This window comes from Mesoplodon bidens (genome assembly GCF_964165515.1).
Source record: "Mesoplodon bidens genome assembly, chromosome: 3".
Classification (NCBI taxonomy): Eukaryota; Metazoa; Chordata; class Mammalia; order Artiodactyla; family Ziphiidae; genus Mesoplodon; species Mesoplodon bidens.
In genome coordinates, this window is record NC_138178.1 from 30,465,873 (window position 1) to 30,493,761 (window position 27,889).

General features: G+C 44.6%; 1 protein-coding gene across 1 annotated transcript in view; it reads right to left on the reverse strand.

The window, feature by feature from the left end:
* Positions 1-19,522, reverse strand: part of TARS3 (threonyl-tRNA synthetase 3) — a 51,905-nt gene extending 32,383 nt beyond the window's left edge. The window contains exons 1-9 of the mRNA XM_081227300.1: positions 19,166-19,522; positions 18,127-18,189; positions 17,221-17,417; positions 10,410-10,533; positions 7,666-7,787; positions 5,971-6,088; positions 3,890-3,954; positions 1,129-1,207; positions 73-219 (exon numbers count right to left, since the gene is read on the reverse strand). Of these exons, the coding sequence (XP_081083426.1) occupies positions 73-219; positions 1,129-1,207; positions 3,890-3,954; positions 5,971-6,088; positions 7,666-7,787; positions 10,410-10,533; positions 17,221-17,417; positions 18,127-18,189; positions 19,166-19,468 (1,218 nt within the window). The 5' untranslated portion in view covers positions 19,469-19,522. The remainder of the gene's footprint in view (positions 1-72; positions 220-1,128; positions 1,208-3,889; positions 3,955-5,970; positions 6,089-7,665; positions 7,788-10,409; positions 10,534-17,220; positions 17,418-18,126; positions 18,190-19,165) is intronic.
* Between the last annotated feature and the right edge of the window lie 8,367 nt (positions 19,523-27,889).

Genomic DNA, 27,889 nt, shown 5'->3' on the forward strand with positions numbered 1-27,889 from the left:
ATGTTAGTTTTAAGACACCCTAGTTCTGAGACACGGTCGCAGGCCAGCTCAGCAGCGCTCAGCGCGGCGCACCTTCCCAATCCTCCTGTGATCCTGGGTCTTGGCCTCCTCCTGCAGCTTCTCCCAGGCTGTCATCATCTGGTCATCAGGAAAGGATATCCCGTAGACCCTCTGCAGCGTTTCCATTTCAGGGTCACCCTCCCAATATGTTGAGGAATTCTAAACATCAGATGAGATTTGGGTAAACACACCAAACCCTTGGTTACAAATAAAACTGCTCTGAAATATGTATAGCTGGTTCATACCAGGGGCCTGAGCTACCGTGGACTTTGGTACCAGCCGGGTATCCTGGAACCACTGCCCCGTGGATGCCAAGGGATGACTGTACACAATTCCTCACCCTAACATCAGCATAGCTTACTTAAAGATGAGTTTTTGTAGACTTGGAATCTTAAATTGTTTCTAACTAAACCTTCCCAGCCCAAATTATACCATTAATCAGTAAATTATGTAGTCAGTCTGCTGTGGATTCTAGGGATGAAAAGTGAGAAAGAAAGTGTGGAAATGAGGGAAGGCCAAGCACCAAGTGCATCACCCAGGAGAGGGCAGTGGAGGAAGAGGTGTGGGGACATGAAGGCCAGCCTTGCTGACTGTCATCACCCTTCCTCCACCTGTGAGAAAACCAAGGCCTGGGATGGGCAGGACAGTGATGTCAGTCTCAGGCCTTTTGATTCCAGAATGTGTTTTCTGCATCATACCACTCTATCCCATTTTTTTTCTCGTTTTCCTACAGTACGTTATTCTCACATGCAGATAAACATTCTTGTTCACGTTAGGGCAATTCAAGAAAACAATAGTATGCAGAACAATATTTTAATATAGATGAAAAAGAAATGCACTGTAACACTTATAGTAAGGTTAAATGATAAATAATTAAAGGCTACATATAATGTTCTAATTACCAAAATTCTAAAAAATTATATTATTTTTAGAAGCCCATATAAAAATCAAATATGAATGTAGTGTTTCTAAGAGGCATGGTGTTCAGGTTATAAAAGATATTATTGAACTACTATCTTATCTAGTTCATCTTAAGTTTACTATATTAAGAAAAAAATCAATCCTTACCTTGAAAATTTTTATCGCTTTAATTTTTCCAGTGTGTCTTACATGGGGGCCTTTACAAAGGTCAACTAGTGGACCACACCTGTAATGAAATATTTAAAACATGCCCAGGCACAGTTATAGCTTTGGGACTATTCATTAGAAACCATGTTCTATGTTTTGGGGCAATGTTTAATTTAGGAACAACTTAATTTAAACTAATTTTTAATTTAAGGAGCAGGAAAGAGGCGATTCACCTAGTCTCAGATCCCAGCCTTCCCTCCTTGGGTCACATTCAAAAGCCACAGAATCCTTGGAAAGAAACTGTGAAGACAGAGACACCACTTTTCACTGTCACACCCTAAGGCTCCTAAAAACCTTCACTGTCTTAAAATCAGATAACCATTTCCCTGCTCTACACTAATTTTCAAAACCAAAATTATGTGACAGTTATTAAAAAATGCATTAATATTTTACATTAAAAATAAACTTCACCAAACCCACAGAACGCACAATACCAACAGTGAAGCATGCTATAAGCATCAGTGTAGATGGATTGTAACTCATTTCCCACCTCTGGTGGGTAATCTTGACCATGGGGAAGTTGTGCATATATGGGGGCAAGGGTGTATGGGAACTCTGCATCTTCTTCTAAATTTTGCTGCGAACCTAAACGGCTCTAAAAAATAAAGTCTACTTAAGAAGTAAATAAATTCAAGGGCTTTTGTTTGTTTTTAGGCCCTCTGATTTCATAACAAAATGTCTAATTGTCTCTTGGTTTAGAAAAACAGCATACCGACTTAACAGTGTAAATCTCAGGCAAAGGTTTAGATCAGAGACGACACCGCTATTAAAGCACACGGGGCTGCAGCTGGGGACTCGCCTGCACCTATAATGAACAAGGGACCACCAAACCCTAACAAGCGCAGACTTTTCTCCAAGTACAGAAACATTAGCAGAGTTAAGATACCAATAATGTGGGTCTGAGGGAAGGTGACTTAACGTCAACCAATTTAAGGAAAATTTAGTAAAGAAAAAAAGTTGTTCCTTAACTATTCCAACCAATTTTAAGTAGTTTTAAAGTTCATTGGTTAAAAAGTTAAAAATTACAGTGAATACATAAAGGGACTGGATTATTCACCAAAGTACAATGAAGCTTTAAACATGAAAACATCATTTCTCTGAATGACCAGGCTTTTATGTATTGTTCTCTGTCCAAGATGGAGGTTGTAAGTCAATGCTCAGAGAAATGGAAAAAAATGCCTGATTAGCATGAAAGACTTTAATAAGCTAATCTTTAAATAATTCCATAGAAAAAAAGCCATTTATTTTCAAAAAATTAAATACAAGCCATTCCAATTGACAGAATAAGCATCAATGTTGACCTAAGTTAAAAAAAAAAACCCATATGTCAAGTATTAAAAGCCAGAAATTTAAAACTTAGCATACCTTTTCAATTTCTTCATTTATTTTTAAACTTTAAAATGATTATACTGACACTTATTTGTATTATAGGTAATAAATAACAAAATCTTATCAGGTCATTGGAGAGCAGCAAAAATAAGATAAGCATGGTATCCACCTTCAGCATAAAATGGCCATGTGTTCATATTATCATTTAAGAAATGCACTGTGGGGACTTCCCTGGTGGTGCAGTGGTTGAGAATCCACCTGCCAATGCAGGGGACACGGGTTTGAGCCTTGGTCCGGAAAGATCCCACATGCCACGGAGCAACTAAGCCTGTGCACCACAACTACTGAGCCTGCGCTCTAGAGCCCATGAGCCACAACTACTGAGCTTGCGTGTCACAACTACTGAAGCCCAGGCACCTGGAGCCCGTGCTCCGCAACAAGAGAAGCCACCACAGTGAGAAGCCCACACATGGCAACGAAGAGTAGCCCCTGCTCGCTGCAACTAGAGAAAGCCCACGTGCAGCAATGAAGACCCAACGCAGCCAAAAGTAAATAAATAAAATAAATAAATTTATTTTTTTAAAGAAGAAATGCACTGTGCACAGCTGTGCATAAAGGGGGTATAATTTTACTCACAGTACAATTAAGGCAGAGAACCACAGTACTTGAGTGTGGAAAGGAAGTTCCCTGTGGAGGATATTTGTGGTCGTACTTATACAGGGACCAGGTCTTCTCCGATGGGACCGTGAAGGTCACAGGCAGCCAGAGAGCAGGACACACAGGAACAGAGACGAGCAGTACCCACAAGGCAGCTGAACAAGTGCCCAGTAAAAGGGGTTGGGAGCCTAATGCCCAGCAAAACTAAGTGGTTTGGGTAGGGGCTCCTGCTGGCCTCTGCTTCCCACCACTTCTTGTCTCACTGTGAGTCCAACTGACGCTTGGAGGGTTATGCTCTTGGACCCCAAGCAGTGGAGAGCATGGTAAGAGGCAGAGAATCCCCGCCCGAGGAGATGGCCCATGACAGCTCCCACTGCCCCTCAATAAGAATGTGGGAGGACAAACAGAATTCCTTTCCCTAACAGTCCCCCAAAATGTGAGGCCCTGAGAACACAGTCTTACCCACAGGGAGAAAGAGGCTGCTACAGCTAACATCCAGAAAACAGAATGTGGGTTTTTAGTACTATCCTGATAAATACAAATGAGAAAATAACAATTCCCCTTTGGTGATAACATTTCAGAGTCCCCACCTACAGTAGTACTATACCAACCATGCAAATTTACAAACAGACCACCCATCAAAGACAGACTTGCTACTGTTAATGCCTTCAGATGTATACCACTGAGCAGTGTTTAAAATTCACACACACTTTACCTGTAAACCGTGGTCGCTGGCGCATTAATCTTCTCCTTCAGGATGCGGCATTTAAATTTATTGTACTACAAAGAAAAATACATTTACATATTATCACACAAAATGTTTAAGTGGGAAAAAATGTTAACTTTTTTCAACACACACTGAATGGGCGTCTGTTATGTTCTAGGTGCTGAGACTGTGGGGATACAAAGAGCTGAGAGCCCAGAGCTGTGCCATGCAGGACGGGAACCTACTGAGCATTTGAAATGCAACTGATCTGAAATGAGGTAAACCACAAGGGCAAAACACTGGATTTCAGAGGCATAATGTGGAAAGAAGAAAATAAAATAGCTCACTAATTACTTTTTATGTTGGTTACATGTTGAAGCAATATTTTTGATTTATTGGGTTAAATAAAATGTTATAAAAATTAATTTCATCTTTCTTTTACTTTTAAAAGGTGGCTACCAGAAAATTAAAGATGACATATGTGGCTCATATTTGTGGATCTCATTATTGGACAGCACTGTTCTCGAAGATTCCAATTTTAACTACATGAAGTAAATAAAATTCTGAGGACATGTAAAAATTAAAAAAGGGAACCCTCCTGCGCTGTTGGTGGGAATGTAAATTGATACAGCCACTATGGAGAACAGGATGGAGGTTCCTTAAGAAACTAAAAATAGAACTACCATATGACCCAGCAATCCCCCTCCTGGGCAATATACCCAGAGAAAATCATAATTCAGAAAGATACATGTACCAAAATGTTCACTGCAGCACTATTTACAATAGCCAGGACATGGAAGCAACCTAAATGTCCATCAACAGATGAATGGATAAAGAAGATGTGGCACATATATACAATGGAATATTACTCAGCCATAAAAAGGAACGAAACTGAGTTATTTGTAGTGAGGTGGATGGACCTAGAATCTGTCATACAGAGTGAAGTCAGAAAGAGAAAGACAAATACTGTATGCTAACGCTTACATATGGAATTTTAAAAAGCAGTATTGATGAACCTAATGGCAGGACAAGAATAAAGACACAGGTGTAGAGAACGGATTTGAGGGCACAGCGGGGAGCAGGGGGAAGCTGGGATGAAGTGAGAGAGTGACATGGACATATATACACTACCAACTGTAAAATGGATGGCTAGTGGGAAGCTGCTGCATAGCACAGGGAGATCAGCTCAGTGCTTTGTGATGACCTAGAGGAGTGAGATAGGGAGGGTGGGAGGGAGGCTCAAGAGGGAGGGGAGGGCTTCCCTGGTGGCGCAGTGGTTGAGCATCCACCTGCCGATGGAGGGGATGTGGGTTCGTGCCCCGGTCTGGGAGGATCCCACATGCCGCAGAGCGGCTGGGCCCGTGAGCCATGGCCGCTGAGCCTGCGCGTCCGGAGCCTGTGCTCCGCAACAGGAGAGGCCACAAAAGTGAGAGACCCGCGACCCGCAAAAAAGAAAAAAAAAGAGGGAGGGGATATGGGGATATGGGGATATATGTATACATATAGCTGATTCACTTTGTTGAACAGTAAAAACTAACACAACATTGTAAAGCATTTTTACTCCAATAAAGATGTGAAAAAAAAATTAGCAGAAAACCCCAAACGAAAGAGGAAAACCCAGAATCCTTTTTTTTTTTTTTTTTTTTTTTCTTTTTTGCGGTACGCGGGCCTCTCACTGTTGTGGCCTCTCCTGTTGCAGAGCTCAGGCTCCGGACATGCAGGCTCAGCGGCCATGGCTCACGGGCCCAGCCACTCCGCAGGATATGGGATCTTCCCGGACCGGGGCACAAACCCGCGTCCCCTGCATCAGCAGGCAGACTCTCAACCACTGCGCCACCAGGGAAGCCCCCAGAATTTTATTTGGTATTATACATATTGTTGAATTCAATAGCCGGAGTACTAACAACACTCAGAATTAATCAGATTTATAAAACACACGTATGAAACTATTCACCCGGCCCTTCACCTACCTATATCTGCATTAAAAATTCAATCAACCCATTTGGAACAATTTGGTGAGCAGTGGCCAATTATTTGTTAAAACCAGTCATCTGTATTAAATATTGTTCACGTTCCCGGCACGAAATCACCTTAAACAGGTCCAGCAGGGCCTCCTTGCTGACTTCCAACCTTTCGAAAGGCTGCTGCTCTTTGATGATGGCCTTGCACGCGCTCTCCAGCGCTGGCAGCTCTGTGCTGGACACGGCCCTGCAGGGAAAAGCAGCGAGAATCAGCACAGATTGCTCAGACATGACCTTTGACCTGTGGCCTTTGTCACCAGCTGACCAGCCTTCTACATCGAGGAACGTGGTACTTTACTGTCCAGGACTTCAGAGGGTCAGTCATCCTTTCACAAGGCAGGTAACCCTACTTCTCAAAGAGGGAGACAGAGGCATCAGCTGATGAACCGCCCTCAGTTCTCTGAACAGCCCCGTTGGACACTCCCCAGCTGGACCGCAAGCTCCTCCGGGGCCTGATCATCTGGGCAGTCTTCCTCATTCTTCACACGTTTACGTTTTTGTTCAAAAGCGTAGTGTGGAGTGTGCGCCATGCCTCTGCCCTAGACCAGGAGATCCAGGCTGGGAGGAAGCTCTGAGAGTGTGAACTGCAGGTCAGCCAGCCTCCACTGGGCAGCCCCGGCTCCTCTCAGGAACCCCTGTCTGTGCTCACACCCCTCCAGCCCTGTGGGCCACCTGCATTCCTCAAACAAGCCGCACACACCCCGACCCAGGGCTGTCCCACAGAGGCCTGGTACGTTCTTCCCCCACCAGCCTCAGAGCTCGCTCCCTCTCTCCCTCCACTCCACCCCTGCTTCAAGGTCACTGAGCTCTCAGCTGACTGGCTGCCTGCTCAGGCCCCCACCTCCCCTTCACGGCCCTCACCACCTCATCACCTCCGACAGCAGACAGCTGCGTGTCTGTCTATGTCTGTCTCCCCCAGCCAGACTGCTGAGCCCACGAGGGCAGGCTGATCTGTCCAGTGCGGAGTCAGCAGCACCAAGCCTGGAGCACATAGGAGGCGTCAACACATTCTGCGGAATGACTCTGGGGTGGGGGTGGGGACTACGCTGGACAGGCTGGGAGCAGGAGCTGCAGAGTGCCAGGCGCTCGGTTAGGGAGGGGTCACTTTGGCAGCGTGGAGGTGGCAGATGGCGGGAGAATGTACCACGGTCGTCCAGGCAAGGACGCTGGGGGTCTATGTTAAGGCAGAAGGTGGGGGAGAACTACTTAGGGGATAAAACTGGCAGAAGTGGATGGAGTGACTGGGGGGGTTAGGGGGTGGCAAGGAGCAGGGTGGGCTTGGGAGGACCCTCAGGTTTTGGTTTGAGAACTGGTGGTTTCCTTAAGGGCGACAAGGGATATGGAGAAGGAGGTGGGCCGAGGCTGCGTCTGCTGCTCGTGATTTCAAGCACAGATCTACTTGAAGAACGTGAGGCCGCTGCGAACCAGCCCCTCTGGCACCAGCTGTGGGACATGTGTAGCTGCGGTGGACAGCGCCCTTGACCGTCACGGCGCAGAGCTGAACTATGTGCTCTCCAGGGATTAACCCTACAACTCTGGTCCAAATTAGTAGTTTGCCCTAGCCAAGTCTCAGGTTACATAAATAGCATATCACATCCTTCTCAAGAAAAGAAGGAACACAATTTGAGAAGTTACACTTGAATCTAAACTCAAAAAAAATAATACTGTTCATAAATGGTGACCTAATCTATAATCACATTCTGCAATAGGTATTCAGTACACTAATGTGTAACCACTATAAACACATGCGCTCAGAGGCGTTACCTGTCTTCGAGGAACATGTCGTAGTAGAACCCGTAGTCGGTGGGTGGCCCGCAGCACAGGAGGCCCCCGTAGTGGAGCTCCAGGGCTTCCCCGAGGACGTGGGCACTGGAGTGCCAGTACACCTGTGGGCAGGACAGAGGCCGTGGCCACAACCACGGGTCACGGGAAGCCATCAGGCAGACAAGAGGACAAGCGAGCACGTGGATACAGTGTAAGGGGACAGACACTGGGACACAAGGCAGCATCGATCTCTGGCAACTGCTGACGAGAGATGCTTCCTGAGCCCTCCCTGGAATCCCCGGCAGCCGGCTGCTTGGTTCTAACGTGCAGCTGCTGCTCTGTGTGGCACTGAAGCCCAGCTCCTAAACCACTTCCTTCTGTGCCTTGACCACCGAGCAGAGCAGCCGCCCAGAGCCGGTCCAGGCCCAGCGCAGAGGAACGCCAGGGAGTGCCGGGCATGGGCCCCCTTCCTCCTCCTCCAGGCAGCCTCTCAGAGTCAGATTCGAGGCCACAGCGGCTGCTCATGACATCACTCACGTTAACAAGATTCTGCGTCTACACAGCAGTCTTCACGTGCTGAATAGCATGTGGCTGTGGAAGTCTGAAAGATAACTCAAGACAGAGGGGTCACTGAGGACTGTCTGCTGGCTGCCGGGGTCCCCTGGGCAGGGTGTACATTAGTTAATTCACTGCAGTCCAAGGGCCAGTCATAAGCTCTACAAGTTCAGAAAGTTGATTGGGTTTTGAATTACCAAGGAATCAATGGTTTATGCATACATTAAAACTAACCAGTCACCAATTAACAATAAATATAGATGCCAAAGGAACAAGACAATCGAGTCCTCTGGCAGCACTTTCCTTAATTAAAAAGGAAACAAATTGCAATTAGAAAGCTGTCTGAGACAATAAACCGGAATAGAGGGAGCTAGCTGGTTGACAGACTCTGTGCAATCCCGACCCACGGCACCAGGCCCAGAGGGTCAGTCCTTAGGGCAGAGCCCTCTGCTTGGGATGGTACAGGATGGCAGGCTGGCTGCCAGCGTCAGCCCAAGTACCTTCTTTGGTGCATTGTGCACACCTGGAAATTGCCTGAGCCAAACACTGTGTTAGGTGCTGGAGACACAAGAGAGAAAGAAATGCGAGCTGCTGGCCTCATGCGGTTTGCAGCCTAGTGGGGGAGAGGGCAGGCAACAAACCTCTAAGTGCATCATTGCAAGATGAGAAGCGTATTTAAAAGAAGATGAACAGATCGCTGTAATTAAGAATCACGGTGTGGGCTTCCCTGGTGGCGCAGTGGTTGAGAGTCCGCCTGCCGATGCAGGGGACACGGGTTCGTGCCCCTGTCCGGGAGGATCCCACATGCTGCGGAGCAGCTGAGCCCGTGAGCCATGGCCGCTGGGCCTGCGCATCTGGAGCCTGTGCTCCGCAATGGGAGAGGCCGCAACAGTGAGAGGCCCGCATACCGAGAGTTTGCTATACAAAGGAGATGAATTTTTCTGTACAGTAAAAAATGCTTTACAAAATCATTAATTTTATCATCTTGTAGATCTGAGTTTTCTAGATTTGCTTTTCCAGGATTTCTTTTTCATGGATATGCATTAAATACTCATAAATGGGTTTATGTTCAAAATCTTAATATGTTCATAGTAACAGGAAAATAAAATCCAAGAATAACAAAAAAAGTCTCTGTTACTAAATTACACTAAAAGAAGCATCAAGAGCTTGGAAAAGTTACTGAACCATCCTGAGCCTGTGTACTATTAACATGGTACCCGTGTGAAAAGGTAAGTGCAGACTCAGGGAGATAACGTACACAAGGGGCTGGGTCTGGTGCCTGGCACGGAACATTCTCATTTTCATAAACAACCACAAGTATTTCGGAGGTCCTGTAATGTGACACCAGGTGCCATGTTAGTATCAGGGTAGGCAGAGGGGTGGGCTGATGAGACACTCTAGAAACATTCCCCAAGATAATATGATAAATAAGTTTTCTCTTTCATGATGTCACTAAACACAGGGGGAAAGAACTCCAAAGAGGCTGACCCCTCCATGGAACATTAAGTTTGGTAGCTCCCCCGTCCCCCCACCCAAACACCTGACAGACTGAAAGCCTGCAGCAGCCCACTGTTAAAGAATCTGTTAAAGAACAGTGTCTGCAGGTCAACCAAGAGCCAGCTAGTGTGGGAGACTGCTCAGGTCTTGGCAGGATTCCGCCCTCAGGAGAGGGTGAAAACTAACTGCCGGGCCAGCTACTATGGCTGCTCCTACTTGGCTTCTCCGGAGGCTGACACCACCCGAAAGTGTCAAGTTGTTTATTTCCTTGCTCACTACCCCTCCCACCAGTGAACTCTGTAGCAGGAGCCTCTGCCGCCCCACAAGGTCTGGCACATGCACCCAACAGCTTAGATGCTAGTCAGCTGACTGAGGGAATCAATAAATGTTCACAAGTTCTGAGGTGACAGCTGGCATATAGTTAGGTGACAGTTGTTTGGGTTAGATCTTAAGTGAGAAAAATGAAATAATACATATAAGCTATGTATCTCATTTATAAACTGCACTTTCTGAATCACTTTTCAATATGGTGTTATTAATATTATATTTATTAAACACCAACATATGCATTTTAAACCTTTGAAGGCCACAAAACCCATCATTCTTGACTTCAGTATGTGGCTTCATAATTACGTAATGTAATTGACAACATAAATAGCCAAAGTATGGTGGATTGGTCTTTAAACACTTACAGCTTGGGCTTCCTTGTCCTCAAACATGAGCAGCTCTAGGGTAGAGTCCCCTTCCAGCGGACGGTCCAGGTCCCACAGCTCCCCATTCACTTTGGCTATCACCGTGCTTTCCGCCAGCTCCTGACTGGTGAGAGAACAGTCACATGGGGGTTAACGCATCACAGGCTAAAACAAAAGATGAAAATGATTTCCAGGGTTTCTTTCTATAGTGGGAAGTACAAACGTAAACTAATAGGATAGATTTTTTAAAATTTTGTGACACTTATTTTAAGTACAAAAGTAATAAGATACGTTCACTGTAAAAACTCAGAAAACAGAGAATGCACAGAATAAAATAAAAATCACATAAATCTCACCACCCAGATATCACCACTCATATAACATTCTGGCACATGTTTTTCCAGTCTTTATCTATACCCGCCCCTCCTTCACACACCACACACACACAGGCACACACCCCCATCATAAAAAAACATAGTTGTCTACATAATTTTCTTTACAACCATGCCATCAGACAGACTCCCAGAACATTCTGGAAGGACCACACTGATTAAGGAAGCCTCCTCCTGCACACCACTGCACAGACATCCGTGCACAGGCGGCTTTGTTCTTTGGTGACTTTTCTGGGAATAGGCCTGTGGAAGTAAAATTGTTAGGTCAAAGAGCATGTGCCTCTAAAGGACTGCTGATAAATATTGTCTGAATGTACCACTTCCACGCACCCTGATTTTTTCAAACTTTGCCAATGTGATGTTGGAAATGGTTGTTTTAATTTGATTTATTGGATTATAAATGTTTACTGGCCAGTTTACTTTTATGAACTGTCCATGTCCTTTGCCTATTTTCTATGAGGTGTTGATCCTTTTCCTTTGTGTGTGTGGGTGTGTGTATGTCTCTTCATTAACATTTATTGTTTGAAAATTACTGACAAAAATAACATGCTAAGAGGGGACCTAGAAAGCACAGAAAAGCACAAAGAAAAAAAAATCACCCTCTGGACTTCCCCGACGGTCTAGTGGTTATGACTTCGTGCTTCCAACGCAGGGGGTACAGGTTCGATCCCTGGTTGGGGAACTAAGATCCCACGTGCACAGCCAAAAAAAAAATTCACCCTCAATCCAGTCACCCAGAAATTGCTGTTAACATTTGCTGTCCGTCTTTCCACTTTTTTGGATAAATACATACACCAATGTAAAAATTTTAATATTATTACTCTTTATGTTATATGATAACCTACTTTTTAAACTTAACAATAAACCATGACATTTTCCCGAACAGCAAACAGACTTGTAAAACATGCTATTTGACAGCTGCAGTAGAACTAAGATTTGCTTAATGAACCCACTACTGCTGGGATTTGGGTTATTTCTTTGTGGGTTTTGGTTCTTCTTGTTTTATTTTGACAATGACAAATAAAGCTGCAATGGACATTCTTGAACATACATCTCAGTTCCTGATTATTTTCTCAGGAAAAATTCTAGAAGTAAAACTACTGAGTCAAGGGATAAGCACTTTTAATGACTTTAATTGGACTATATTACCAAATTTTCCTATCAGGAAAGGGTCCCAAAATACCTTTCTCTGTGCTCTCACCTTCAGGAGTACAAAATTGTGTCATCTTGACAATGTGACGTTTTCATTTGCATTTCTGTGAGTAACTTGAGCAGGGGCACAGCACTGTGGTTAACAGCACACACTCTAGGGTCAGGCCAACCTGGGGTTAAACACTGGACAATTTACTCAGCTTTTCAAAGCCTCGGTTTCCTCATCAGCAAGATGGGAATTACAGGATCTTCCTCATATATTTATCCTAAGGATTAAATAAGGTGTACGCATAATAAGAACTTAATACACGTTCAGTATTGTTATCAGTGGAGTAGAATTTTATCTTCACCTTTGCTGCCATGCCAGGCTGCTAAGGGCTCCTCAAGCCCATTCTCTCTGTCCTCTACAATCAGTGCCTGGCCATCCTTGCAGCAGGAGGTAGCCACGTGGCTTAGGTGGAGGCAGAAGCGGTGTCCAGCACTGCCATATCTCAGCCTTAACACTATGCAGGGCACCTGTCCATCCGGCCCTCTGTAGATGGAGCACACATGCTAGGACCTTTGAACCATATGGACAAGGGAACACTGTACCAGACCACCCAACAGCTAGATGGAAGGAATTTAGGTCCCCAAATAAACGTATGGAGAAGCATTGCCAGCCTGGACCCCGCACCCCCAGACTGCTGTCAGAGAGGCTCTGACAGCCTGTGTCTTAACGCAGAAATAAGGGCCTGCAAGTGAGTAACAAAAACAAATCATCCGGCATTGGCTTAGCGGATGTGCCGTGGGTTACACAGAAAGAGGTACTCAGACGTGGAAAGCCAATAACCCTGTTAGAGCATAACAAAGTGCCTCCTAAGACCTGCAGGCAAATAATGTGCTTACGATGCCTGTAGCACACGAGTAAACGGTTATACAGAGGCAAACGCTGGGATACACTGGGTAACTCTTAACAAAATACTACCAGGCCAAGATAAGCTCAGACGGTATTTGTCCCCTTACGAGGGAGGCTCTCTCCGCACGCGGCCTGTAAGCCGAACTGACTGGGAGTTCAGAAGTGTGAGGCTGTGCAAGATGCAAAAACAATTTTCTGTCCCAAAGAGGAGGAGGAACAGGCACTGACAGCCCTTCTCAAAGGCCACACAGAGACAGACAACACAGGCTGGTCCAGCTACAAGGATCAGAGTAAGGGGCCTGTCCCCAACCTGTGGTTTTGTCTGATCTTGGCCCATTTAACTGAGGGAGAGAGGAACAAGCAAAAGGCAAAGGCCAGGGAATAAAAGGGTGAGAAGTCTCTGTCTAGGAGAAATCTTCAGTATGGTTACTTTCATGGGAAACTGACTAGAAGCTTCTAGTTAGAAGCCTACTACGGTTAACTGCTTGAGGGAATTGTTTTGCCAAACAAACTATAAGCCCAGCTTACAAGTACCCGTAACTGATTCTCACTGGAGCCCTGAGCTCCATGCATGCACCAGCCAGAGCTGCACCAGCAAACCTCGCGGCCTCCACGATGAACAACTGCCCGCACTTCAGATGTGGCAAGTGAGGGCGACAGACAACGACAAGCCCTCCAAATTGCAAAATCAGGGCCGACAGAGGGCGGTGGACAAGAGAGCTGCTCCCAGAGGACAAAGGGTGGCCAGATGGTTTGACCCGAGCCCCACCCACGGCCAGGCTGCAGACAAGATCTGGGGGCTCCTGAGCACCACTGTCTGCCGCATCACTCCTCTTTTTGCCAAATGACAGTTTAATCGTGACTGTGTTTATCCCACCACCATATACACGTGGCGTGGGCAGCCTCGTCTATCAGTTTACTTGCTGCTAGAGCACGAGCAGCCAGGCGATGGGGGTGTTGTGTGCTTCACCTGAAAATCTTGGGCTTTCTGCTGCCAGGGCCTGGAGTCGTCTCGCCAGGAGAGTGAGGGAGTGTGGGGGATGACACACGGCAGACGCTCACAGGTGTCTGGAGGTCCCAGCGGCACGCCGCGGCAGATGCTGTCCCCAAGACCATCCTTCCTCTCTCCTGTGGTGAGAGTGCCTGGGCTGGACACATGGCCAGCCAGCAGGAGCTACGTTTCCATTCTCTTACAGGCGGCGTGGCTGTGTGACTAAGCGTGAGCTAACAGGCTGTAGGTGGGAATTAAAACGTGCTGCTCCAGGGTCTTGGCCTCAAAGCACCCTTGCTCTCCAGCCGCTCTTCCCCTGCCTGCAAGCAGGTCCGTGGGTGTGACCCAGCCTCCACCCCTAGATGTGAACAAGCCCTACCAAAGGGGACGGCAGAGTGACAAGATGCGGGGATCTTGTTGGGTCCATGAAGGACTGCCTGGACCAGAGACGCCCACCAGCCTGGCCACCACGAGTCTGTCAGGGGAGAATGTGGCGTCTGCCTTACTTAAGCCATGATCTCTAGGGGCTCTTTCCTGCAGCAGTTTAGTCAGAAGCCCCTGGGGGGCTCCTGGAAACACAGATGACTAACTGATTCAGGAAGTGTGGGATGGGACCTGAGAATCAGCTCTTCCATCAAGTTCCCAGTTGATGCTAATGCTGCTGGTCTGGGGACCACATTCCAAGAACTACTCTTCAATGAACTACTATGAACTGTCCTTTGCTCATTTTTTCTGCTGGGGTATTTCCTTGGGATAAATGGCTATGTATAGAATGACTGGATCCAAGGGTTGGGGTTTGCACATTTAAGAAAGAGACTGCGCCTCTGCATCCACCCTCCAGCAGTGCCATTTCCCCAAAATCATATCAATATTAACCATTATTCATAAATCTTTGACAGACCAATAGATAATACACAATTACTTTAATTTGCATCTCTAAGTTTATCTTTTCCTCCTTTTTATGCGTCATTTTTACGCATAGCCATTTTTCCTAAGTGTTTTTGACTCTGTCCGTCTTTTCCTTAATGATTTGTACCTTACATGTTACACTTAGGAAGGCCAACACTCCCTCAGAGCAGGGAAAATCATCCATGCAATCAAGTCTCAGTAAACCAAGGGAACAGTCAGTATAATTTAATAAAACTATTATTTTTAAGTTTATTTTTATAACCATACACCTTGCTGCACCCTTACTTATTTTAATAGTTTTTCAGTTAATACTCTTCTCTAATTCACTTTTTTAGTCTCCTCCTTGTTTAATTGTTCTTTTTCTAACTGCCTGAGTTGAATTCTTAGTCATTTCATTTTTTTTATTCAATAATAAAAGCCTTCAACACTATAAATCTGTTCCTGATCACCACTCAGATGTATTACATAGATTTTGAAATATATTCTCTTCGTTAGAAGTATTTTCTAAGAATACTCCTTTTTTACTTTTTATTTCTGAAAATACTTGTTTTTATTTCTCTTCACCTGAGTATTTTGAAGTTTTTTAAATTTCCTAGTTTTGTTTTGTCTTGTTGTCATTTAATGCTTACTGAGTTCACAATGGATTTCACTTTGCTCACAGAATGCTAACTGTGTGTTTCTGTATTTTATTAAGATTCTGAGGAACCGAAAGCACGACCACAGGTGCCAAGAGAGAAGGCACCATCTGGGCCACAGCACAGAGATCAGGGAGTAGCCACGAAGCCTACCTTACAGTGTTATTATTCAGACCATATAATCTTAATTTTGGGCTATTTGATCAAAAACTGAGAAAGGCATGTTAAAGTCTGCCACTCTTGACTTCCTATAATCTTGTATTTCTGGTTTGATGCTACGTTATATAACTCATAAAGGTGCGTGACAAATTGGGAATTACACTGTTCTTCTATTTTAAAAATAAGCCTCAGTCTCCCATTCAATGATTCTGTCTAATGATTTAGACAGCCCTAAATTCTGCTGTCTGATGGTAACATTAAGACCACTGCTTTCTTCTTATCAGGTTTGCCTGATACAGCTTTGCCCATGCTTTAGTTTTGGACAATTTTACTTTTTAGACACTCCTGCAACCCCTCTGTCATTAAACTCGAGGGCGGTTTTAAACTGGTACCTGTGGGAATGTAAGTCACTGACTGTACAATGAGAACACGTCCTATAATGAAATGACCTTGTTTCCCAAGCTTGGACAGTCTCTTCAGTGCAGGACGGCTCAGACTTCCATCTGCCGACATGCAAATGACTCTCCATGAGGAAACATAAACTTATTTTTGCCTCAAAGCCCATTCCCAGCACATCTATTCCTCTCTCCTGGAAAGCACAGGAACAGGTTGGGAGGGGCCTTTAGGGTGTATGATATAATAGGATGAAAAATACAAACTTAACCATATTTTTCAAAGGAAATCTGAAGATTTTAATTGTTGAAAAGTTTGGTTTTTAAATAATAAGTTTATTTACATGGCAGTTTTGAGCTATAGCTTCCAAAGAATTTTATTTAATGCTGGGAATTAACATTAGCCAAAACAACACAACTTCACTGAAGTATCTAATTTCTAGGAAGGTCAAAGCTTCCAGGGCTGATCATAGCTCTAACACATACATCTTCAATCTATAATTAATAGGCCTTTTTGTACATTTCTAGAGTTGCTTTCATTTTCAGAGTATCTCTCATATATAGTATTTTTTTTTTTTTTTTTTTTGCGGTACGCGGGCCTCTCACTGTTGTGGCCTCTCCCGTTGCAGAGCACAGGCTCCGGACGCGCAGGCTCAGCAGCCATGGCTCACGGGCCCAGCCGCTCCGCGGCATGTGGGATCTTCCCAGACCGGGGCACGAACCCGTGTCCCCTGCATCAGCAGGCGGACTCTCAACCACTGCGCCACCAGGGAAGCCCTCATATATAGTATTTTATTTAATCTTTACAATCTCATAAGGTAAACGATAAAAGTATTATTATTTCCACTTAAGATGTAAGAAAACAGGCTTGGAAAGCTTGAGGGATCTGCCCACATTGGTCCAAAGACCCACCCACAGTTATTTACTGGTGGAACAATGGCTTGGAGTCAAGCCCAACAAAAGACCTGTAAAATCTCATGAAAATAACTTGATGATGAACCGGGTCAATGTACTGTCACCTGTCAAGGATTATACATTTTTCTCTACTATATATTTTAATTAGAACTCTAAAAGTTGGACCCTTGAAAGAGAAGGAGATTGTGTTCTGATATTCAATTACTTATTAAATGGCCACTTTAGAAGCCAAGAGGTAAATAATTACCTAATTACATTTAATTTATTCAACTGAGTAAGAAAAGAATATTTTAGCAGTCCTTAAGAACACATTTTCACCAAGCTCTGGCCCAACACTCAGTACTGATTATCTGCTCCACACTACGGTTTACCTAATTTCAGCAGCCACTTGGTAAGGTGTTGTTTTCCAAGCTTCCCCTTCCACTGTTTTCCCATCAGCCACTCTTACTGTGATCACATTGCTTGTATTCCCCTTTTTTTCATAAATGGCAAGTAAGAGCTGATGATCTTTCTTCAGTATTTCAAAAAGCTTCAATCTTTCCTTCACAAAATTTGGTGGATTCTTCACCTGAAAACCATTAGAATACAGGAGGGTTAACAGACACAGTCCACTTTTTTCTAACTGCTCAGCTCTAAATAAGCCCCACCCCTTCTCAGCAGGCTCAGGTCACAGCCCCCACCAGCCCCTATGGCTCTGCTTTCACTCTTACCCCCTGAAGACTCCCCTCCCAGGGTCTAACTCCCTCCTAGCTCTCAGGATCCTGCGCAAAGCCCTCCTCTTCCAACTACCACACACACTGGCATGGCCCTTCTCCACAGGTTGAACATGCTCGTGCACAGAGCCACACAACTCAGCCCTTATTGATAACACCATCTGACTACGTTCTCTAGTTGTTTCTCCCGTTTGTCTGAACTCCTCAACCTGATGGATCCCTGAGGCCAAGCATAATCCTCCTCTGCGCCTACCAAATGTTGATGTGCCTGATCAATTCTGGTTGTTTTAATGATTTATATTTAAAAAGCAAAGAAGCTGGTTTCCTTAACACAAAAGAAGAGCTCTGCTTTCTCAACTTAAGGAGCCCTTTACAGCTGTGGGGCTGGCTCACCTCTAAGTTAAGACATCTTGTATCTAAGGCTAACAAAATTTTAAACACACTCCTGTGGCCCAAGCCATAATTTACAGCAACTGTTTTAATTAAAAACCCTGGGCAATTAACTACATAAGCATATTTAAATTATAGGTAGTATTTTATATTATTTCCACAGCAATGACTTACCTCACTGTCAGGCCCGCTTTCCTTCTTTTTAATGTCCTTTCCTTGGCTCTGACTAGGAGGAGGCTGAGAAATAAAGGGAAATAATAAACAACTCATCCCAATGACAACAAAGAGCAACATATCTGAAGCCCTAAGCAGGGGAGGGACAGGCCAGCAGGCAGCAAGCGTCCCATGCTTAGAGGCTCACGGATGGGGCTCTCCTGACCATTACCTACAACCCTCAAAAGGAAAGCCGTTTTCTGGGGTTCAGTCCTTCCTGAATGTGCACTTTCACACATTCTTGCTAAGTACACTTAATATATTTTGCTCTTTAAAGTTTCTCCCCCCTAAATTTTAAACAAATAATGTCCCTGGATTAATGGTTGCATAGCTGCTCCCAGAGACTTTAAATGCACTGTTTGAGGAAGGTGTTGCCCAGGAGCACCACAGTCCGCTGGTACAAAGTCTGAGAACACCCACGGTCTGAGAAGGCCTTCAGAACTTAGAAATGCATTACGTTAAAAGAAGGTAAGTGAACCAAAACATTAAAATACGCTATTAACTGACAATATTAAATACGCAAATCTCAAGACAGACCTCCAAAACAAGGCAACAACTAAACACCCCAAACCACCTGTCATAAACAGTTCAGACCAGCCATTCACCAGGGGGAAGGGAAGTGTTTCTACATGGAGCTGTTGGTCTTCCTGCCCAAGGAAAGAAGTGTGAGTTTTAAACGCTGCAGCATTTTTTTCAGACAGGAAAATGCTATTTCTGCCACTGAAGAAAATGTGCGGCGAGCAATTTACGGGAACAGCTGAGACATTACAGCGTTAGGTCAGCCTGGCGATCGCTGGAAACGCAGCGGCCCCGGCGTGTCCAGCCTGTCGCGGGTTCCCGGCCCGAGTGAGAGCGCGGGGCAGGGGGCCGGGAGGTCAGGCCCCGCCCCGCCCCCCGCCCCCGCAGCCGCACCTGCCGCCGCGCGCACCCCCACCTGCCGCCCCAGGGCTCTCAGCGCACCAGCTCCGCCGCACCCTGCAGACAGGCCCCCGCCCGGTACCTGCGCGCCGGCGGCCGCGCGGCCGGCCTCCTGCCGCAGCGCGCTCTCCCGCCGCGCCTGGCAGCTCAGCTCCTCCGCGAGGCACAGCCGCAGGCGGTACAGGCGGTGGCGCAGCTCGCGGTTCTCGGCCCGCAGCTGCGCCACCTCGCGCGTGAGGCACGGCCCCTCGGCCTGGCAGCGGTCGGGAGCGTTCAGCTGCTCGTCCCTCAGGCGGTGGACCTCCGTCCACAGCCAGCGGATGTCCTCCTCCTGCCGCGCCAGGCGCGACGCCACGGCATCCGCCGCCAGGGCTTCGGCCGCCATGGCGTCCGCCTCGCCTCACACAGGTACCGGCGCCCCGTGGGCTACAGTCGCCAGCTAAGGGGCGCACTGCGGTGTGGGGGCGGGGCCCGACCCTATATAAATGGCGGGGTGGGGGGAACTGGGCGACGGGGCGAGGCGGGGCTGGCTGTGCAGTGCAGGGGCAGGACGATAGGAGCTGAGGAGGGCGGAGATATGGGGCGGGGCTATAGGAACTGTAGGGGCGGGGCGATGGGGAGGGGTGGGGCCGGCTGTACACTGCAGAGGCTGGGCTATTGGAACTGTAGAGGGCGGGGCAAAGGTGAGGCTGGCTGTGCACCGCATGGGCAGGGCTGTAGGAACGGGGTGGGGGGGGGGGCTGGTGTACCCAAGTTGGACATGCTTGGGGGCTGGTTGGCCAAAACAGGCAGAGTGACCTGGAGAGTGGAGTGGGCCCTAAACAGGCTCACTGTGCCTTCAAAGCTACGAGTATGTCACCAAAATGCATTTTGTCCAAAACCATCTCCCTTCCCAGAATGGCTCTTGTTTTCCCTCTCGTGAATCCTGGCAGTTACCATTCTTTTAACTTGCCACCAGGTTCTAAAAACTGGCCACTGAGAATTGACCTTCTTTGGCCTCATGCCAAGGCAGCCCAAATGCAAAGGTTGCTGCACCAGGGCACGCAGATTGCTACAAAAATTTAAATCTGATGTCAAGAAATTGCTAGTTCCTCGAGGGTAGGGCAAATGCCACATAGGTCTTTGTATCCCTTATAACCATAAGCACACACCTTCCCGTAGTAGGAACACAAGTTGGTTTTTATTAACATTCTTAGGGCTTAGAATGTAGCAAACCTTGTTCTAAATTCTTTACACAGATATTAACTCCTTTAATACTTATAGCGAGAGACACTATTGTTATAGCTGTTTATAGATGGAGAAACTGAAGTACAGAGAGGCTAAGCGTTCAAGGTCACACCACCTCTGCATGGCACATCTGAGGTTCAAGCTTCGACTATCCGAGGCATGTTCATGTGCTGAGCACTAGGCTGCCTTTCGACCATGGTAAAGTTTAACTGAACAGGTAGCCTGATGAGATACAGGCCATGAATGTCATCGTGGTTCCAAAATGAGAAAGCTTAGTTTGGACTGGTGCAGTTGGGAAGGGAGCAGATGCTCTGGAAAAGAAAGGTTGGCAGGTGTTAGGAAGGAGGAGAGGTGGATGAATGCCTTTGTAGGAGGTGAGGGGGTGAGCTGATTGGAGTCACACACAGCTCCCAGGAGGAGGTTCCATAAGTATGACACTAATACCAGTGCATCTTTGTTATTCCCTCCCCTCCTTCTGGATGGAGTTACACAGACTCACAGGCTCCACAGCCTGCCCACTCTCTTCCCCACTTCCCCCCATCTGACTTCTGCTCCTCCTGTTCTGGCGTGACCTACGCACTGTCAAGTACCGTGGCCTTTGTAATTTGTCTCTCTTAGGCCCCATTGCCCACCCCTAAGAAACCGCTGATCTGCTTTCTGTCACTATAGGTTAGTTTACATTTTCTGGAGTTTTCTATAAATGGAATCATATGGTATATACTCCTTTTATTTGGCTTCTTACGCTCAGCAGAGTAATTTTGAGATTTACGCATGTTGTTGGGTATATCAATTCTTTCTTTCTCTCCTTCTTTCTTTCCTTCTTTCCTTCTTTCTTTCCTTCCTTCCGCCTCCCTCTCTCCCTCCCCCCTCTCTTTCCTTCTTTCTTTCTCTTTTTTTTTCATTAGTTTTATAGGAGTATAGTTGTTTTACAATGTTGTGTTAGTTTCTGCCGTACAGCAAAGTGAATCAGCCATACGCATATGCACATCCCCTCCCTCTTGGACCTCCCTCCCCACCCCATCCCACCCAACTAGGCCATCACAGAGCACCGAGCTGAGATCCCTGTGCTATACAGCAGGTTCCCACTAGCTATCTATTTTACACATGGTAGTGTATTTATGTCAAACCTAATCTCCCAATTCATCCCACCCTCTCCTTCCTCCCCTGTGTCCACACATCCATTCTCTACATCTTCATCTCTATTCCTGCCCTGCAGATAGGTTCATCTGTACCATTTTTCTAGATTCCACATACATGCGTTAATATACGATATTTGTTTTTCTCTTTCTGATGTACTTCACTCTGTATGACAGATTCTAGGTCCATCTACATCTCTACAAATGACCCAATTTCATTTCTTTCTATGGCGGAGTAATATTCCATTATATATATGTACTACATCTTCTTTATCCATTCATCTGTCAGTGGACATTTAGGTTGCTTCCATGTCCTGGCTATTGTAAATAGTGCTGCAATGAACATTGGGGTACATGTGTCTTTTTGAATTATGGTTTTCTCAGGGTATATGGCCAGTAGTAGGATTGCTGGGTCATATGGTAGTTCAGTTTTTAGTTTTTAAAGGAACCTCCATACTGTTCTCCATAGTGGCTATATCAATTTACATTCCCACCAACAGTGCAAGAGGATTCCCTTTTCTCCGCACCCTCTCCAGCATTTACTGTTTGTAGATTTTCTGATGATGGCCATTCTGACCGGTGTGAGGTGATACCTCATTGTAGTTTTGATTTGCATTTCTTTAATGATTAGTGCCGTTGAGCATCTTTTCATGTGCCTCTTGGCCATCTGTATGTCTTCTTTGCTGAAATTTCTATTTAGGTCTTCCACCCATTTTTTGATTGGGTTGTTTGTTTTTTGGATATTGAGCTACATGAGCTGTTCATATATTTCGGAGATAAATCCTTTGTCTGTTGCTTCATTTACCAATATTTTCTCCTATTCTGTGGGTTGTCTTTTTGTCTTGTTTATGGTTTCCTTTGCTGTGCAAAAGCTTTTAAGTTTCATTAGGTCCCATTTGTTTATTTTTGGTTTTGTTTTCATTACTCTAGGAGGTGGGTCAAAAAAGATCTTGGGGGGGCTTCCCTGGTGGCGCAGTGGTTGAGAGTCCGCCTGCCGATGCAGGGGACACGGGTTCATGCCCCGGTCCGGGAAGATCCCACATGCCACGTGGCTGGGCCCGAGAGCCATGGCTGCTGAGCCTGTGCGTCCAGAGCCCGTGCTCCGCAATGGGAGAGGCCACAACAGTGAGAGGCCCGCGTACCGCAAAAAAAAAAAAAAAAAAAAAAAAAAAAAAAAAAAAAAAAAAAAAAAAAAGATCTTGGGGCTTCCCTGGTGGCACAGTGGTTGAGAGTCCACCTGCCGATGCAGGGGACACGGGCTCGTGCCCCGGTCTGGGAAGACCCCACATGCCACGGAGCAGCTGGGCCCATGAGCCATGGCCGCTGAGCCTGTGCATCCGGAGCCTGTGCTCCGCAACGGGAGAGGCCACAACAGTGAGAGGCCCGCGTACCGCAAAAAAAAAAAGATCTTGCTGTGATTTATGTCAAAGAGTGTTTTCCCTATATTTCCCTCTAAGAGTTTTATAGTGTCCGATCTTAGATTTAGGTCTTTAATCCATTTTGAGTTTATTATTGTGAATGGTGTTAGGTAGCATTCTAATTTCATTCTTTTACATGTAGTTGTCTGGTTTTCCCAGAACCATTTATTGAAGAGACTGTCTTGTCTCCATTGCATATTCTTGCCTCCTTTGTCATAGATTAGGTGACCATAGGTGTCTGGGTTTATCTCTGGGCTTTCTATCCTGTCCCATTGACCTATATTTCTGTTTTTGTGCCAGTACCATACTGTCTTGATTACTGTAACTTTGTAATATAGTCTGAAGTCAGGGAGCCTGATTCCTCCAGCTCTGTTTTTCTTTCTCAAGATTGCCTTGGATACTCAGGGTCTTTTGTGTTTCCATACAAATTGTATAATTTTTTGTTCTAATTCTGTGAAAAATGCCATTGGTAATTTGATAGGGATTGCACTGAACCTGTAGATTGCTTTGGGTAGTATAGTCATTTTCACAATATTGATTCTTCCAATCCAAGAGCATGGTATATCTCTCCATCTGTTTGTGTCATCTTTGATTTCTTTCATCAGTGTTTTATAGTTTTCTGAGTACAGGTCTTTTGCCTCCTTAGGTAGGTTTATTCCTAGGTATTTTATTCTTTTTGTTGCGATGGTAAAAAGGATTGTTTCCTTAATTTCTCTTTCTGATCTTTTGCTGTTAGTGTATAGGAATGCAAGAGATTTCTGTGCATTAAGTTTGTATCCTGCAACCTTACTGGATTCATTGATTAGTTCTAGTAGTTTTCTAGTGGCATCTTTAGGATTTTCTATGTATAGTATCATGTCACCCGCAAACAGTGACAGTTTTACTTCTTCTTTTCCAATTTGTATTCCCTTTATTTCTTTCTGTTCTCTGATTGCCGTGGCTAGGACTTCCAATACTATGTTGAATAAGAGTGGTGAGAGTGGACATCCTTGTCTTGTTCCTGATTTTAGAGGAAATGCTTTCAGTTTTTCACCATTGAGAATGATGTTTGCTGTGAGTTTGTCATATACGGACTTTATTATGTTGAGGTAGGTTCCCTCTGTGCCCACTTTCTGTAAAGTTTTTTTCATAAATGGGTGTTGAATTTTGTCAAAAGCTTTTTCTGCATCTATTGAAATGATCATATGGTTTTTATTCTTCAATTTGTTAAAATGGTGTATCACATTGATTGATTTGTGTATATTGAAGAATCTTTGCATCCCTAGGATAAATCCCACTTGATCATGGTGTATGATCTTTTTAATGTGTTGTTGGATTATGTTTGCTAGTATTTTGTGGAGGATTTTTATGTCTATGTTCATCAGTGATATTGGTCTGCAGTTTTCTTTTTTTGTGATATCTTTGTCTGGTTTTGGTATCAGGGTAATGGTGGCCTCGTAGAATGAGTTTGGGAGTGTTCCTCCCTCTGCAATTTTTTGGAAGAGTTTGAGAAAGGTAGGTTTTAACTCTTCTCTAAATGTTTAATAGAATTCGCCTGTGAAGCCATCAGGTCCTGCACTTTTGTTTGTTGGAAGATTTTTAATTACAGTTTCAATTTCATTACCTGTGATACGTCTGTTTATATTTTCTAATTCTTCCTGGTTTGGTTTTGGAAAGTTGTACCTTTCCAAGAATTTGTCCATTTCTTCCAGGTTGTCCATTTTATTGGCATATAGTTGCTTGTAGTAGTCACTTATGATCCTTTGTATTTCTGTGGTGTCAGTTGTAATCTCTCATTTTTCATTTCTAATTTTATTGATTTGAGTCCTCTCCCTTTTTCTTAATGAGTCTGGCTAAAGGTTTATCTCTTTTGTTTATCTTTTCAAAGAACAAGCTTTTAGTTTTATTGATCTTTGCTATTGTTTTCTTCGTTTCTATTTCATTTATTTCTGCTCTGATCTTTATGATTTCTTTCCTTCTACGAACTTTGGGTTTTCTTTGTTCTTCTTCTTCTAGTTGCTTTAGGTGTAAGGTTAGATTGTTTGCGATTTTTCTTGTTTCTTGAGGTGAGCTTGTATTGCTATAAACTTCCCTCTTAGAACTGCTTTTGCTGCATCCCATAGGTTTTGGATTGTTGTGTTTTCATTGTCATTCGTTTCTAGGTATTCTTTTATTTCTTCTTTGATTTCTTCAGTAGTCTGTTGGTTTTTTAGCAGTGCACTGTTTAACCTCAATGTGTTTGCGTTTTTTACAATTTTTTCCATGTAATTGATTTCTAATCTCATAGCATTGTGGTCAGAAAAGATGCTTGATACAATTTCAATTTTCTTAAATTTCCAAGCTTTATTTGTGACCCAAGATGTGATCTATTCTGGAGAACTTTCCATGTGCACTTGAGAAGAAAGTGTATTCTTCTGCTTTCGGGTGGAATGTCCTATAAATATCAATTAAGTCTGTCTGGTCTATTGTGTCATTTAAAGCTTGTGTTTCCTTATTTATTTTCTGTCTGGATGATCTGTCTATTGGTGTAAGTGGGGTGTTAAAGTCCCCCGCTATTATTGTGTTACTGTCGATTTCCCCTTTTATGGCTGTTAGCATTTGCCTTATGTATTGAGGTGCTCCCATTTGGGGTGCATAAATATTTATAATTGTTATGTTTTCTTCTTGGCTTGATCCCTTGATCATTCTGTAGTGTCCTTCCTTATCTCTTGTCACAGTCTTTATTTTAAAGTCTATTTTATCTGATATGAGTATTGCTACTGCAGCATTCTTGTGATTTCCATTTGCATGGAATATCTTTTTCCATCCCCTCACTTTCAGTCTGTATGTGTCCCTAGGTCTGAAGTGGGTCCCTTGTAGACAGCATATATATGAGCCTTGTTTTTGTATCCATTCAGCCAGTCTGTGTCTTTTGGTTGGAGCATTTAATCCATTTACATTCAAGGTAATTATCAACATGTATGTTCCTATTACCATTTTCTTAATTGTTTGGGCTTGTTTTTGTGGGTCCTTTTCTTCTCTTGTGTTTCCTGCTTAGAGAAGTTCCTTCAGCATTTGTTGTAAAGCTGGTTTGGTGGTGCTAAATTCTCATAGTGTTTGCTTGTCTGTAAAGCTTTTGATTTCTCCACTGAATCTGAATGAGATCCTTGTTGGGTAGAGTAATCTTGGTTGTAGATTTTTCCCTTTCATCACTTTAAATATATCCTGCCACTCCCTCCTGGCCTGCAGAGTTTCTGCTGAGAAATCAGCTGATAATCTTATGGGGATTCCCTTGTATGTTATTTGTTGTTTTTCCCTTGCTGCTTTTAATATATTTTCTTTGAATTTGATTTTTGTTAGTTCGATTAATATGTGTCTTGGTGTGTTTCTCCTAGGGTTTATCCTGTATGGGACTCTCTGCGTTTCCTGGACTTGGGTGGCTATTTCCTTTCCCATATTAGGGAAGTTTTTGACTATAATGTCTTCAAATATTTTCTCAGACCCTTTCTATTTCTCTTCTTCTTCTGGGACTCCTATAATTCGAATGTTGGTGCGTTTAATGTTGTCCCAGAGGTCTCTGAGACTTTCCTCAATTCTTTTCATTCTTTTTTCTTTATTCTGCTCCACGGCAGTTATTTCCACCATTTTATCTTCCAGCTCACTTATCCATTCTTCTGCCTCAGTTATTCTACTATTGATTCCTTCTGGAGTATTTTTAATTTCAGTTATTTGTTGTTCATCACTGTTTGTTTGCTCTTTAGTTCTTCTAGGTCCTTGTTAAACGTTTCTTGTATTTTCTCCATTCTGTTTCCGAGATTTTGGATCATCTTTACTATCATTACTCTGAATTCTTTTTCACGTAGGTTGCCTATTTCCTCTTCATTTTTTGGTCTTGTAGGTTTTTACCTTGCTCCTTCGTCTGTAACATATTTTTTTGTCGTCTCAGTTTCTTGATGGGTGGGGTTGTGTTCCTGTGTTACTGGTTGTTTGGCCTGAGAGGTCCTGCACTGGCATTTGCAGGAGCTGGGTAGAGCTGGGACTTGGTGCCCAGATAAGGACCTCCGGGTGACCTCACTCCGATTAATATTCCCTGGGGTCTGAGGTTCTCTGTTAGTCCAGCAGTTTGGACTCAGCGCTCCCACTACAGGAGCTCAGGCCTGACTCCTGGCCTGGGAACCAAGATTCTGCAAGGCGTGCAGCATGGCAAAGGAAAAAAAAAAGGAGCAGTAGAATAACAAAGAATAAAAAATAAAATAAAATTTGAAAGATAAAAAATATATTACATATATAAAAATATATTTAAAATATATAAATATATACATTTGTATATATGTTTATGTATTTATATATAAATATAAATAAATATATTAAGAAAAATAAAAATATAATTGAAACAACTACAACAAGGTAAAACAGAACCACAACAGAAGAAAGAAAGAAAGAAAAATGTGAATACGCCAAAAGGAGAACAATAACAAAGTACAAAGAATAAAATAAAATTAGAAAAATAAAAGATTTATTGGAAAAAATAAAAATATAAATGAATGAACAACAAGGTAAAACAGAACCACACCCTAAAAGGAGAAGAAGAAAACAAAAAAGGTGGTTAAAGGCCTTGGCTGTGGGGGAGCGGAGCTTAGGCGGGGGTGGGCTTTAGGGTGGGAGCAGGGCCTATGCTCAGGACCTGCCTGGCAGGGAAAAGGCAGCACGGCCTGAGGGGTGGCCTGAGAGTGTGGGGTTCCAGAGTTTGTTGGTAAGGCCTTAGGTGAGGGTGTGTGAGCAGGGTTTAGGCACAGTGCAGTTGGAGGGATCTCAGAGGGGGTCTCTGAGTGCCACCTGTAGAGGTAAGGCCCTGGGTTTGGGGGTGGGGGCAGGGCTCTGTGCTCCCGGAGGGAGCCTCCGAGGGCTGGGGATTAGACCTGGGAGTCCAAGAGGCTCCCCAGTGCCCAAGTGGGCAGGGAAAGCATTGGCCACTCTCCTTTCTGTTCCTCTGCCCTCCCAAGGATCTCTGCCATTGCCGCTGAACCCCTAACTATGGGTAGGCCCCACTGGGTATGAGAAATCCTC